The 16,114-nt window shown below is 36.8% G+C and overlaps 1 protein-coding gene across 2 annotated transcripts; it reads left to right on the top strand.

The window, feature by feature from the left end:
* Positions 1–8,015: 8,015 nt before the first annotated feature.
* Positions 8,016–16,102, top strand: plaat1l (phospholipase A and acyltransferase 1-like). Of its 2 annotated transcripts, XM_057344335.1 has the most exons (5): positions 8,016–8,095; positions 8,194–8,263; positions 9,303–9,432; positions 9,509–9,762; positions 10,010–16,102. In XM_057344335.1, exons 2-5 carry the CDS (start codon positions 8,255–8,257, stop codon positions 10,073–10,075), a joined length of 459 nt encoding a protein of 152 aa, XP_057200318.1. In that variant the 5' UTR covers positions 8,016–8,095; positions 8,194–8,254; the 3' UTR covers positions 10,076–16,102. The 2 variants fall into 2 exon arrangements, with proteins under 2 accessions (XP_057200318.1, XP_057200317.1); XM_057344334.1 differs by lacking the exon at positions 8,016–8,095 and having other exon boundaries at positions 8,132–8,263.
* Positions 16,103–16,114: the final 12 nt, after the last annotated feature.

Raw genomic sequence — 16,114 nt, forward strand, 5'->3', positions numbered from 1 at the left:
GAAAGGGACCAAACCTCTCTGAAACACCCGACTTGGTTCCGTTTTACCAGCAACTACAGCGTGCGTCTGAGTTTCCTGTTCAGCTCTTTATGTCTGCTCGATTTATCATCGTATTTATAAAGGTTAGAAGAGGAAACAGTCGCTCACACTTTCATGGTTCTTCTGCAGAGGATATTTAAGGAACGTTGATAACCAAACAGCGCTGAACCCGCTGACACATTTCTCGAAATATCTTCCACAGAAGAAGGAATCACACACAGGCTTTGAATCGCATGAGACGTAATAAATGACTTTCTCATTTCTCGCTGTGTCTCGCACAGATCTCGGGTCCATCCCCTCCGGAAGCCCTCCAGAACGAGCCCACCCCCACCTGCCCAACTATTTATAAAAGTAAACACAGTTCCGCACCTGTGTCCCGTCACTCACGGAGGGAAGTCGATTACATCTGTCACCGACTGTGTTAGCCGAATGACTTTGACGTGACCTTTCAGAAAGTGTCCAAACAAGAGGAAGGTGATTGTAAACATTTTGCGATGTGATGCGTTTCTTGCAGTTATAGGTGGGTACGTGTTGACATCTGTGTCTCTCTGAGACCACACACTTCCTTACATTCCATAGATTGATTCTGTATATGGGGATATAAGGAAGTATGTGATCTCAATGAGCAGCGGACGGATGCTGGAAGAAACATCTGAAGATTTTGGATGTAATTCGGTTATTCAAACAATCAGAAACTTGTACATTGTTTAAGTAATGTTTTCTTTTGAACTTTTAAACCTTTTAACTTTTATTAATGGTCAAAAAACTCAAAAAGCAAGTATGGATGTTCATGCATAATAATGAAACAAAATGTGCTTTAAAATAGATTGAAATGGCGCGAAAACATTTCTTTCTCTCAGACTATGTCTATAGAGAATCGAAGCGCATTTGTAAAAAACTGACCTCGTTGACATTTTTCCTGTTGAAACACACAAACAAGACACCCAAAACAGAACAAAGCAGTAGAGATGTTACCATACTGAACCTTCAATCCATCTCAGTTTACTCAATCCCACATAACTTGCCCATCCCTTGAAGTCAAGAGTTTCTAAAGGTCCGCGGTTCTACGTCTTTCGCAGTCTCTTGCGTGACTATCGTCCTCCGTTGGCAGCTCCTGGATTGTGTCCAGGCCGGGCTTGCCTTCCCGGCCTTTTCTACGGCTCGCCCTCCCCTTTGTTGGCGGCCTTCCACCTGTTGATGTCGTTTAGAGGCCCGGGGCTCTCCTGAACCTCCTGTTCCCAACCCTCAGCTCTGTGACAGGGCCGGCCGGTCTGTGAAATCACACCTCTCAGCTGTTCTCTCCACACTTGAGACATCCTATACACACAGCACACGCTGCCATACAACGCCAGTGACTTCTTTAAAAAGGGAGGGTTTTTTTGGGGGGGGGCAGGGGGGGCGAGAAGACAACTGTGCATGGGGGGCTTTTATTGGGACAGCACGACGGAAGGTGTTTTTTGGAGAACAACTGATGAATAAGTTAGATTTTTGTTTGCATTCAGACATCCTAAGAAAANAAATCACACAAGATCTCTAACATCTCATTTATGAGGTTAAATGGAGAGCAAATGGAAGCTTTTGCTTAAGTCTCATCTGCGTCTCAGATATTTCTCGTGAGAAAAAGAGTCTCACAAATTTCTCATAAGAAGCATTTATAAATGTGTTCATTAATGATTAATAAGTCATTTACAAGTGCATTATAAAGCAGTTATAACCGCATGAATAAAAAGGGGGATTCTAACGAAATACCTGCCAAATAGTGAGGAGGTATAAGAAAAACAACACAACACCCTACAGTGTCCAGTCTGACAGCCTATATTGCAAACAACATCAAGATAATAATGAATCTGCTTTCGAGTCAAATAAATATGAATAAATACATTTATTAAGCATTTATAACATGCTCACTATTTGGCAGGTATTTCGTTAGAATCCCTCTTGTTATTCATGCAGTTATAATGCATAAATAAATGCATTTGTCAATGACTGTATAAAGGGTACCTTAATGTAAAGTGTTACCAAGATCTCAATATGAACTCAAACATTTCTCATCAAATTTATTCAAATCCAGATTATTTGACCTCTACAATCTACATTCATTTACACACCTCCATACTCGTCATGTGTTCGAACAATTCTCTTGTTTGTTTCTGTTTTTTTTATTTCTCCTAATTTTAAGAGAAACATCTGACTACACTCTTAAAAATACAGGTGCATGCTTAAAAATGTTTGGGTCCACAAAGAACCATTCAGCTGGGTTCGTTGAAGAACCATATCTTTCTTACTTTTTAATCGTCTGAAGAACCTTTTTTTCGCCAGTAAGGACCTTTTATGAAACAGAACGGTTCTTCAGATGTTAAAGGTTCTTTATGGAACCAAAAGGCTCTTCTATGGCATCGAAGAACCTTCTGAAGCACCTTTTTTTTAAGAGTTAAATGAAACAAGCGGGGAAATTCACAAAAAAAAGTTACTGTATACCCTGACTGTTATCTTCTCTTCAAATCACAGGCATGTGATTGGCTGAAACCAGTGTCGTTCAAACCCTAACCCTTAAATCCCATTGGTTGCTTCAGGAATATCAAACTGGAAAGTCGTCCCAGGTCCGACAGGGAAGTCCATCCAGGAATGTGGTCCCGGTAAGTTTCACGATAGCGTCTGATCCGATGTTTTATGTGTCACAGTCTCATGTCAGAAGATCTGTGAGGGAATGTGAGGACGGATCGGAGGGGTCAACACCTGTGTTTTACAGTCAGCTTCAGCGCAGAGAGACACAGAGATGAAGAAACTCAACACCAGGTCTATTTCAGTAGCACACAGAAGCTGTAAATAGCTCCTGGTGCACATGCCTGTAGCGGGATAACATCCCTGTGTCATGAAATCGCCCTGTGCTCACATACAAACCCATTCACTCTGACACAAAGTTACCACCAAAAAAGATATATTTCATCCAGTATATATAATATGTTGCTGAAGCTCTGTGGTTGTGCCATGTGTTTGATTCCCACCGAACACGCATATTGATAAACAAAATATACTGTATATCATGAATGCACTGTAAGACATCTGCCAAATGCATAAAGGTTCATTTTCTTTAAGGGAAAGACAGGGTTAGTCATAACATAGGCATTTATTTATTATTTTCAAAGTGTATACATTTAGAAGTCTTTTCACTTTTAATGCTCAAGAAACAGACAACTGTAAAAAAAAATACGGAAAATGTACTTGTAATTTTCTGCCAGTACTTTATCCGTTTATTTTACGGACATTTCCGCAAATGTAATCCAATGCATTGCATTTAAAATACAGGTAAAACAACTGTAAAAAATGAATGCGGAAAATTCCTTCATATTAATACAGTATGTGCCCTTTTTTTACAGTGTTCATTTAACATGTTTGCCTTTAGAACATTAAATGTAAGTAAATAAGGATAAATCCAACCTATTTTAACCAAGAAAATGTCCATATTTGTAACCATGGGATGAAACAACCCAGCATTTTTCCTTTGGACTGTAGAAGCGTTTGTTGTCATGACGTGAACTGATTGAGATCATTACTAAATGTATTACAATATAAAATACAATCTGCTAAAACATGTATGATTATATTGGAAAAGTATGGAGGACAGATTCACAAAAAACATGTATGACAGTTTTAAAATAGCCTTTCGAAACCAACTTAACAGAGCTAACATACAAGCATCTGTATAATATAACTAAAACTCAAAATTAACTTATGGTGACAGCCTTCAGTACATGTGTGACAACTAGCCCCGGTTATTTTCACCATGTCTTATTTCTGCTTATCGCTGACTTGTTGTCTTTTTGTAATGTTCATATGAAGAGTTTATTTGCCAAAACAGATAACTCCATTTTTAAACATTTAAAGTTGATTCAATTGCCTTTATATACAGTATATTTTCCTAGAAATTACAATATCGTTTTGCATTTCTTAATGTACTACATACCTACACCCCACAGTCGCCCCATTGTACAGTATATTAAATACCCTACATTTTCCTATATATATATGAACAGTCAGTATATTAAATAGTTTAATATACATTTGAAAACATATAGAATAACACATTGTGAATATATTACAATATATTGAATAATACATATGGATTTGCCCCTTTTGATCATTTGAAAAATAAGCACTTGGTTCGAATATGAAAATGTGATATTTCATATACAGCGTTCATTTTCCAGTATATCCCCATATATTTTTGTTTCGTAACGGTATTTTCTGGTGCTTCATGTTCCGTTGCAAAAGTAAACGTCAATAATGTGTACATCATATATGATCATGTCTCCCAGACCGTTATCTGGTATGTTCGATCACACATGTTTAACTGATGTCTGCCTGATTTAACTTCGTGAGGCTAGCGGTCTCCTCACACGGGCTGCTGAATCATTCATGTGAAAGCCATTAAAGGAAAGTAGAAGCCCTGTGTTTGCCGGCCAGTTGCCGGCTCTGTGGTTGATACAGCTGTTCCATAAGGGCCACACGAGCAGACGTCTAAAAGACCTGCTATTGTGTACATTTCTATCACTGAGGTCAAAGGTACAATAATCAACAGTTTCAAACAGGTGGACATTCTGACAGGAGATGACACATGCTGCCACAATACAAAAGCACATTATTTCTGGATAGGGTTGACTGAAGGCTGGTAATGTTGTTTAAAGGTAAATATTAGACGGAGCCTCCAAAACAATCCTAATTATTTTAATTATTTAATTTAAATAGGTTAGCATGATACATATCATTTACAGCAATGCGTTTAAAGAATAGTTCACCCTAAAAAGACAATTCAGATTTCAGACCTGTATGACCCGTGTGATGTGATGTTAATCATATTAATTGTATAATGTTTGATAATTTTTTTAATACGTTTTTATATTTTGGTGTTTCTGCAACTACGGGCACTTTTGACTCTCCAAAATAAATAAAAAATCAACCCCTGTGAATTTTAATATTTGTAATTTAATATACATTAAACATTGCATGTTGCGGAAATGACATATTTGCTAATATTGCAGCTAACTAAGGTCTACTACATTAGTTTTGACTCTTAGCATCTTAATATCCATGAGTTAAACAGTAATATACATTTAATTTTTAAAATAAGTCAATGGTTTATGGTAAGGACACACAATAAATACTGACACAGATAAGTTGATTTTTACATCATATTTTGGGGATCTTGTGAGTGAGGTAATGAGGTGGCCTAATCTGTCAGCAATGTGCTCATGTGGACATTTCTGTTTCTATAGAAACTAGATTTGTTTGTCTTTGATAAAATATCATAATAAATTGTTGCGGTAAGGACTCAAATGTGTGGGACAGGCACATTTACTTGAAAAAATCATAACAATGATCAGTAAGTAATATGAAACAATTTAAGATGCTGTAAATTAAAATGTATATATTAAACAATTCCTTTTGAAATAAGGTCAAATTGTAATTCAATGAAGTATTTTAACATTGTGACCAGAGTTGTGGGACATGAACAAAAATGGTGTTTGGTCCTATAAATGCTTCATCATTTTTTATTAAATCACATTAATCATTAATTATATTTTTTGTCAAGGTGTGTGATTACACTGTGACTATATTTATAAAGCACATGACCAATTTTGACATAAATCTAAAATTTCACTGCTGGGACTTAAAAGTGCCTGTAGTTGCAGAACCACTCATTTATGCATTTGGCAGATGCTTTGATTCAAAGTACATTCAAAATATATATTTTTTAGTTTGTTCCCTGTAAATTAAAAACATGATCTCGGCGGTGGTAACGCAATGCTGTCAATTGTGTTCCATAAAGACCTTTAACATTTGTGGCGAAAAAAGGTTCTTTAGATGATAAAAAAGTAAGAGAGAGATGGTTTCTTTAAAGAACCTTTGGCTGAATGGTTCTTTATGGAACCAAACGGTTCTTCTACGGCATCGAGGAACCTTTTGAAGCACCTTTTGTAGGAAGAGTGTAGGAATACTTTTTGGGTACGCTTTATGAAGAACGTCACTAGAACAAAGTTCGACAGCTTTAAAAAAAACATGAGGATGAATAAATGATGATAATGTTTTTTGATCTATAAACTTGAAATCGGAACTTTCCGCCGATGTGAACCCTAAAGGATTTGTAAATGTAGAATAATATCTAAGCACATGTACGGGGTGACAGATATGACACAACTATGTGTTAAAGACATTGAGATTCTTAAAGCAAGTGACAGCTGTCAGGTGTGACCCGCTCATCCAAACCATCTGTATGATGTAGAGAATATACACAGAAGGGGTTGGGGCTCAAGACCTCAACATTTCCACCCAGAATAATTCAGATTGAGAGTAATGTTTCATTTTGTTGCATAAACAACTTCTAAAATACTATAGTGCATCTTTCCTTGATGTTGAATGTAAAATCCGTGTCATTGAGCGAAAGCACTTTCCTCCCGATTAAACCCACAGAAGGAATTCCAGTGGCTCCTCAGATGAGCAGTTGAAGGGCAGCTGGTGAATATTCCGGCATTGTCGAGTCCGCACATGGTCTACACGGCAGGTGCTGCTCCACCGCAGAACTTCTCCTCCTCCTGAAACGTCCCCTCTCTCCAAGGCCGGGATATTCAGCCACGGGACACGATTAGTCCCCGTCTCTCAGCCTTCCAGTTCCTGGGCGAACGAGAGGCGGAGGCATGCGTTTCTAGCACATGATCCGAATAGCAGACGTGCCTGGCGAGCCCCCGCTGTCTGACCATGAGGCACGGCGACCGTTTCTTCCCAGAGTCCCCCGAGAGCCTCATTCTGATGTGCTGTCATCGATCAAGGATCTTCAGAAAGGAAACACGTTACAGCTCTTAGTTTTCTGAATATTCAGTATGTTGTCTTTTAATGAAGTGGTGTATGCACTTTATTTATAAAACGGGACATTTGAAAGACAAACTGAAAAAGCATCAATTATACTCTTTAAAAGGCGCTGCAGAAGGTTCTTCGCCATTTTTGGTTCCCCAAAGATTCATAATCTAAAGAACCTTTTTCCACCATACAATTATATTGGAAGGACTCTTGATAGAACCGTTTAGCCACAAATGGCATCGAAAAACTATTACGAGCATCTTTTTTAAGAGCGTAGACAGCAAGTTTGCTCCGTCGAAAAAAGCAATAACATTTGAAGAACCACATTGTTTATGTTTCCCTGGAAATCACCCACCAATGTCAAATATATATTCTTAGTTGCCCAAACCGGGAGAGACAAAAATATGCAAACACCCCAAACATGACATAGTTCTGCTTGAAATCCTAAAATAAATGTTCCGTCTGTCATGCTGTGAGAGAACGGCCATGTGTTCATGACAGCAGCAGTTGTGATAAATCCCATCATGTCGACGGGACTTTCTCTCCACACGTCTCATCTCAGCTGTGTAATTGGCAGCTGACATCATTAAACGACAGACCTGGGGTCTCATTCCACCCTTCGGCTCAACCGCTTTTTCTCTTCAACACTTTTCAGTAGTGTGTTTTAACCGCCATCTCTGTAAAGGAGCAGATTTGTTTTTATTTTCCTTGTCGTTACATGACTGACACATAAGCTGCAATGCCAAAATACATGAAGCTATTAAAAGCCGTTGATAGTCTGGACTTGTGTGTGTGTGTGTGTAATTCACTACAACAGCCAAGTGACTTCGCACAACCCACCGTTTAAAACCCCCTCACAGTGAATGTGGATAAGGTCAGAGCACATGATGGGTGTAAAGCTGTCGTCCATTTGCATCTTGGGAATTTACTTGCATCACGTTGATAAGCAGATGTTTCCGGATAAAAACAGAAGTGCTTTTTTGTGCATTCTCTTGAGAATCTATCGCTTCTTAAAGTTTTCAACTCAAACGTCTCTTTATAAACGTGTAAAACTGAAAGGGAGAGATGTTACATGTTTGTCAGTATGTTTCCTTCAGTACTTACATGTTCTTATATCCACTTCTTCAAAGCATCAGCCGTGTGCAGATAACCGTGACGAAGACCTTTGAACGTCTTTCACGAGGCACTGATGGAGAGATCCTGGGTGTGTGTTTCACTATCTGCTCATGCATTGTTTTAGAGTTTGAGAGTTGCCACCCTTGTGTTACCCTTTGACATTAATGCTTCACTGCTGTTTTATAGAAAAAACTCACTTCGACCGTCTCTCTAAACAGACAAGATCTCTATAACACAAAGAGCACCAATGGGCCTGGTAAGCAATTCAGATTTTCTAACATATATCATCTCTAGTTTAATGCAGTGGCCTAAAAGGTATTTAGACACTTGCAGCCAAAATTATTTTCAGTTTTTCCGAATCTATTTATAGGTGTGTGTTTCGGTAGATGATGGTTTTTGTCTCATTCTCAGAACTATTAACAATATTTCTCCCACATTTTAAATAAAAATATTGTTTCTATTTGCATCTATTTGCAGAAAATGAAAACAGGTGAAAATAACAGAGAAGATGCTCTGCATTTTTTCAGACCTCAAATACTGCAAAGAAAACAAGTTCAGATTCACTTTTAACCAATACAACAATCGTATTTCTACATGTATTTCTGAAAAGTAAAAAAAAGTAATGTGATAACCTGGATTTTTTTATCGGTTTTCATGCGTCTCGTCACGCTATCAGTCTTTCACGTTGCTGTTGGATGACTTTGTCACTCATGAGGATAAATTTAGTTAAAATTCAACGGACGCTGGACTGACATGACCACAATACATCTAGAAATTAAATAATCATTTGAAATGGTGATCATTTGAAATTAATTTTTTCATGGAAAATGTAGTGTCTTTTTTTAAAGCGTCAGGGTAGGTTGTGTGTTTCTCGGATGCTCGTCCATTTTTTTAAATGGTTTAAAGTTGATGTCCTTGTCATCAATTCAACAGACAACTTTTTCAGTTAAGATTCATCTCAAGGAAAGTTTGAAATAATGTAATCTGTACATATACGTATTCTATATATCGTGATTTCTTTTTGCTATGTGCTATAGAAATAAATTGTAATTGAATTGAACTATGATTAAAAATATCTATGGTCTTGCCATTAGATACAAATCATCTAAAATGCATTGATTTTCAAGAAAGAGCACAGGCACTTTTACTCTATACATCCTTTAAAAATCACATTGACACCGTTAAAAGTCATTGAAAAATGGTTCAGTTCTAATAAAAAGGAATAACATTTGTTATGTAATGCAGAGACGTTTATTTTTTTTATCTTTATCTTCATTTATCTTTTTGTTCATCAGCATAACTCTCATCCGAAGCTTTACCCCGGTGATATCCTTGAGTTTCCTGGTAACAAGTATTTTTCTCATTTTGGAGTTTATTATGGTGAACGGGACGGGGTTCCTTATGTGGCACATTTGACCACTAGAGGTGAGTCTTTCTGTGTCCCTGAGCACCTTTAACTTCTGTTTGAAATTCTCATGACTGAGCAGCATTTCTTTTTCAGATTCAGACACAAAACTCTTGCTTTTCGGCCGAGCTTTGAATTCCTCAGTGAAGTTAGACCCGATCGATGTGATTGGGAAGAAATTCAAGGTCAGGAACTATTTGGATGACAAGCACCCACCACGAGACTTCTACTCTCACATCAAGCAGGAGATCGATGAGGCCATGACCAAACCCATCACCTTTGACATTCTGTTTAACAACAGTGAACATCAGGCCACCATGTTACGATACGGGGTGAAAAAGTCAGATCAGGTAAAAAACCATTTCACACTAAATATGATTATGCTTTAAAATCTCATTTATTAAACGTATTAATTTGTTATTTTGATTGGCATCCACAATAAATGTAGTCAAACTTGGGCGTAGAGATGTGAAATATAAATACTTTATATATTCCAATGTAAAGTTCATATGTTTTGAACAACATAGGCCATTGCAGTACATGTGTTTATTTAGCAGATTTCTATCCAAATTTAACTTATTTTTAAATCACTTTCAGATTGAGAAAGTCTATTCCAAGATAGTTCCCACCTGGAAAGAATTATTTGAGAAGAAAAAGGTTTAAGAGACATGGCATCAGGATACACGAGAATTCAAGATTACACAAAACATTCATTCTGAAATGGAAGAAATTAATTCAACAAAGTTGTACAGACTGCTCTTAATTGTATGTATAAAATTATACCGTATATCATATACAGTGTTGGGTGTAACTAGTTACTAAGTAATTAGTTACTGTAATTTAATTACTTTCCTTTGAAAAAGTAAAGTAAGGTATTACTCTTATTTTTTCTGTAATTTAATTACAGTTACTTCTGATGTAATTATTAAACTAAATACTTTGTGTAATCTGTGTGTGTGGAGAAGAGGAATTGACATCAAAATGCAAAGTCTAACTTTAAAATCCGTGCTTTAATGTATAATTCTCACATTTGTAATTAATAATAATACTTTATGTAGTTTTATATGATTTATTTGAATGAATTAAAAGAGCCGTTTCATGTCTATCCTTGAATCACTTAACTCATCAAGGTTGATGTAGGATATAGAAAGTAATTAGTAATTAAATACTTTTTGAAGAGAGTAACTTGTACAGTAATCTAACTACAGTATCGAATATGTAATTAGTAACTAGTAATTAATTACTTTTTCAGAGTAATTTACCCAACACTGATCATATAATCCAAACACGTTAAACCCCACAATATCTATACTGTGATGTATTTTGGTGCCTCATGTCTGTCTCACAAATGGCCACAAGGTGGCGGTATAAAGTAAATGTTTGCTATATTGAGTGAAACAGTGCATCAAATATATCACATGCAAACCATGGCATCTATCCATATACCATATATATATATATACATTCAAGTAGTAAAAGAGCTTTTTCACGTATGAACTTTGAGTTTTATTGCTCTATGACATCCCCTCTGTCTTTACCTATTAGTCCAAATTACATTTTGTTTATTGAAATGGCTTTATTTGAATGATCTCAATTGTAAATCTTATACATAACAACCAAATGATTATTTCAAAATATGCTATTTTATTAAGCAGCATAGGAATAGTTTACCACAAAATGAATATTATTTCATCATTTATTCACTCTCATGCCATTCCAAGCCTGTATGAGTTTCTATCGTCTGCTGAACACAAAAGAAGATATTTTGAAGAATGTTGATAACCAAACAACATCGAACCCCATTACCTTCCATTATATGAACACAAAACCACTGAGACATTTCTCAAAATATCTTCTTTTGTGTTTCACTGAAGAAAGAGTCAGGTTGCAGGTAAATGATGACAGCATTTTTTGTTTTTGGGTGAACTATCCCTTTAAGACTTGTCTTTGACATGAAAGCTGTTCATATTTCATGTGAATTTAAGAATGTCTTTATTACAGAGCAGCACGCAGCATATAACAGAGACTTTAGGGCAGGACATAGACACCACATGGTATCACATCTGACTGTAAATGGCAACATTGGAAGGAAGCGATATGAAATAGCTCAGGTCGACTCAGGGGACCGAGCAGCTTTTTCAAGGACAGGAAACCAAATTCAAGCCGAGAGCCCCCTGAAAATAACAATATCATTTGGCTATTTAATGCTAAACCATTTACAGCAGGTCAGTAGTCAGAAATGAGCTGCTTGTATAGATAAACTGCAAAGCTCTCTAAAGAAAATCATCTAGATGTGAAACAAACAAAAACAAGTGTAGCCTACTTTAGAGGGGGGTTTGTGCACTAGCAAGTGCATGAGATGTCAACAAATTACTGGGTAAAAGAAGGTAGCAAACACAAGATGTGGAAGAATTATCTCAGCTGTGAGGTCAATGTGATGTAAACAAGAGAAAGTGATTCTAGAAAACATTTTCATTGCTGAAATGGATGGGTTTGGAAGCTTTCGGAATCTTAAATGTCAAGCAAAGTAGAGGATAAAAATAGTTTAATATTTTCCAACATCACAAACATTTTGAGTTTTATTTTGGGAAATAAAGCTGCAATCCATACTTTACATTCTCTATGCGGTCATACCCGACAGCTAAAAATGAGAAATTATTTGTATAATCTTTTGGTGAATCAAGGAGAGTTTTCAACACTGATTTACTTACTTGTTTTAACAAAAGCGTTAACGACTGAAGCTTTAATGTCATTCTTAAACAAGAAAATCTCATGACGTTTAATGATGTTAAATGTAAATCTACATGAGAGGGCCAAAACAAGGACATGCGTTGTGTGTTTTCTTAAACTACAGCATAAAAATCAACGGGTTGCTTTGGGTTCCATACAATTTAAATAAATACTTTAAACCCTTGCAAATAAAGATTAATTACGCAAACAAAATACTCGCATGTCCGTCTTATGAGCAATATGTTCATTTGATGCTTTTAGTTTGAAGAAGGCCATTGCAGTGTTATGCAGATATTAGTAATGCTGTTTGATAAGACGTCTGTTTAAGTGAACAAGTCAAACTAAATGCCATTTCAAATCAGAATGAATTATTCTTCATTGCTCGAGTCTTTATAGCGGCGTCTCTGTTTAATAAAAAGGTTCATACATTTAAACAGAAAATATATGCTCGCTTTCATAATGAGTCTTGTGTAATTTGGCTGTCTTGTTGTATTAAGTTGCGATGTTTTCATCTTAAGCAGACACATGTTTCCGTTCACATATGAACAGACCGGTTGAGCTGCACAAAAAAAGAGCACAAATCTCTCATGATGAAATATGGAGAAGCATATCCTCGAGTTTGCTCTTGTTTCTTTTAAAAGTAAATCTGAAAAGATCATCTAATAATTCTATGTGGACGGTAAAGACCAGACACCTGGTGCGTTTTCCTATTTTTTTCTCCCTGTAATAGTAGCCTAATCCAGCTGGGAAAAAGGAAACCACTGAGGCGGAACTGCAGTCTCATCTCTATTGTTTGCAATATGAACGCTAAGATTAAATCTTATAATAAATTCATTCAAGGCAACATTAACACACAAAAGCAACGCCGAGTGCTGCCAGCGATCTCTCACGTCAGTATAATCAGACCCGCCATGCGCAAATGAAAAGACATCTCATTGCTGAGGGATGTTTTTAGACACATTTCTATTCCTAATAGTTCCTAGTAACACAACAGAAGAGATCATTTACAGCCTTACAGAAGATGTGTATACTGTTTATCTTAAATTCTACTACTATGGTTACTATGGTGATTTAAAGTGTTTCAGGATAAATGTGTAACACAGAAACAAGGAATCCGGCCTCAAGAGAGCCAAAAGTGTCTTGGAGAGATCAAACAACGTGACCGAGCATGACACTCATGCATTTACAAAGAGCCAACAGAATGAAGCCGTTCATAATGACAGTCTGGATAATAACCCGTCAACTGAAACAGATCCGTTCACGTCACACGAGAATTGTCTGTGATAAATAAACACTCTTCTGTCCGGTAAGCAACCACGCCCAACATCTCAGAAACCACCCAGAAAACATTTCCTCAAATCTAAAAATCTAGCTGAACATACACCCAACCCGTCTGCAGACACGCTCCAAAAGATCTTTGCCTAAACGTTTGTCTACCCAAAAGAATCACAGATGAGATCTTCAAATCAGTTATTTCTCCTTGACATCAGTGAGGTTTAATGGAGAGCGAATGGAAACTTTTGCTCAAGTCTCATCTGCGTCTCAGATGTTTCTCGTGAGAAGAAGAGTCAGAAATCACACAAATGTCTCTGTCTGTATGTGCAATGCATCTCACATTTAGACAATGGTCAATCGCACCTTGAACAAAACATGTGACTAATAATAAAGATGACAAACATCTGAATTTGGGGAGTTTTTCATGGCCCTTGAATCTAAAGCTAACCAGTTCTATATATCACCTGTGGAATTGAACATTCTGCTGGATTGTCCCATGTGAACATTAAACCTTGCTCTCCAAACACCCTCGAGCATCAGCGGGTTACTGATGAAGTGCATGTCATCCGTTCTCCGTGTCCTTCATCTGATGAGTACAGACCGATACCATTATTTTTACATCCGAAGAAAATGTGAGAAATGTTTTTATGTGCAAAACCTGCAGTCAAGGATGCTGCGGATGGTTGCCACGGCGTTGCTACAGCATGTGGATCTGATGCATGACAACTAATCAATATGCAAAAAAAAATTCAATGCAATAGTCCATTTCTGACCCTCACGAGGTCTGTGTTTGAAAAAATGGAATTATTAGCGATTTCACGCGACTACAATGTGAGCTGAAAGATTTGCTTCAGAGCATTTGAATCTTAGCCCAAGGAAATCTACATATTATCTGTCCTCTTAGAAATGGAAAGAACATATTCTAACACTAAAAGCGTGAATATCTTGTGTTAAAAACATCATCTTGCTTGTTACTGCGGAAAATGAGCTCTTTTGTGCGTGAAATCATTTGGTGTTTTGAAACGAAGCCATCACAGATCTCAGAACAGCTCTCTCTCTCTTCTCTTCATTATAAAGCAGCAAGCTCAGGTCAAGCAATCAGCCGCTTTTAACAAAGAGAGCTGCTGTGTTCTTAAAGACTCAACTCACCAACTATAAGCCTCAGGACATAACACACACCAGTCTGCTCTTGTCTTACTAACAGAGAACGCTTGGAGCATTAGTCGTGGACAAAAGGGATGTCCAACACTGGAAAATTGATGCCTTCACTTTTTATTTAAATAAAGGATGTTTTAAAAACTGTACTTATGTTGTGCAATCGTGTTTGGAATGAATTTTAAGGTCTGGCAAAAAAACGATAACACGTGAGCAAAGTAAGGAGTCAGGAGAATGACCGCTGTAATCAAAAACATCACATTAATAACTGATAAATCTACTCAATGTTTGCTTTATTCGTTTTATATTTCAACAATTATGTTTTTACTATTATGTGTCTTGCTCTATTTGGATGTCTGCACTAAAAGCTTCAAGTTACAAAGAAAATTCCTTTACATTCAGTGTTGGGTGTAACTAGTTACTGTAATTTAATTACTTAAGGGATTACTCGAATTTTTTCTGTAATTTAATTACAGTTACTTTTGATGTAATTCAACTAAATACTGTGTGTGCAAGAATTGACATCAACTTTAAAATCTGTGCTTTAATGTATAATTCTCACATTTGTAATACTTTGGTCAGTTAGTCACGAGTCGCAACAGCAATCAATTGTCCTGCAAATGCCGGTCATGTTTGTAAGATAACTTTCAGATCGCGAAATTAGCGCAAGTCATGACACGCAACAGCAATCAATGGTCTCATGCCTCGTGAATGTAAACATAAGCTGTGTTCGAGTGTTTGTGGCGCTGCACGCACAGACAGACCTACAGATTTAAATGGGCGTGGTCACTGTTAGAAGAAGGGTTGGGGAGTGGGCGGAGCACAGGAGAAAGAGGAAACAACTGTCATCTGTGTGTCTCCTCATCAAATACAAGCATATAAACAACATAATATGTTAAATGTCATTTCCCCCTAATATATTATATATTAGATTAATCATAATTTCGTATAACCGAGTTGTTTTGGCTCAAGAAGTGCTCAGCAATGCAAAGAGGATCTGTCATATCACTTATTTTTTAAATCTAAAAAAACCCACCCATATTTGCCGGACAAAAATCCTCCTTTTCCCACACAGTGTTATACGACTGAAAACGACTCTGCCGTCCCAAATGCAACTAGCCGCGCTGTCAAAACACAATAAATATGGAGAGTGACACCGAAGTTAGCAGTGTCAACAGTAGGCAGAGCTCTGATGAGGTGGAGGAAATATTTGAAATGTCTTTTTTAAAGAAAATAAAGGTGTGTTATAGGCTATATAGGATTGTTAAATGCATTACAGTGTTAACCACTAAAGAACAGCAAAGTCTGGAAAAGCATGAGCATCAGTTAGGTGAGAAAAAGTAACGCAAAAGTACTTTGTTACTTTCCACAAAAAGTACCCAAGTAACGTATTTAGTTACTTTTTATAGAGTAACTCAATATTGTAACTAGTTACTTTTAAAAGAAACTTTTCCCGACACTGATTTACAACACACATTATGAACAACAATGATGCATCATACCATTTAATAACCCTTAATAATGCATCATACCTAAAGGCTT

Source organism: Triplophysa rosa, linkage group LG10 (assembly GCF_024868665.1).
Source record: "Triplophysa rosa linkage group LG10, Trosa_1v2, whole genome shotgun sequence".
Taxonomy (NCBI): Eukaryota; Metazoa; Chordata; class Actinopteri; order Cypriniformes; family Nemacheilidae; genus Triplophysa; species Triplophysa rosa.

Coding starts and splice junctions, on each gene's coding strand:
- plaat1l (XM_057344335.1), top strand. Junction 9,433..9,508: donor GGCACATTTGACCACTAGAG/GTGAGTCTTTCT, acceptor TTTCTTTTTCAG/ATTCAGACACAAAACTCTTG. Junction 9,763..10,009: donor GGGTGAAAAAGTCAGATCAG/GTAAAAAACCAT, acceptor AATCACTTTCAG/ATTGAGAAAGTCTATTCCAA.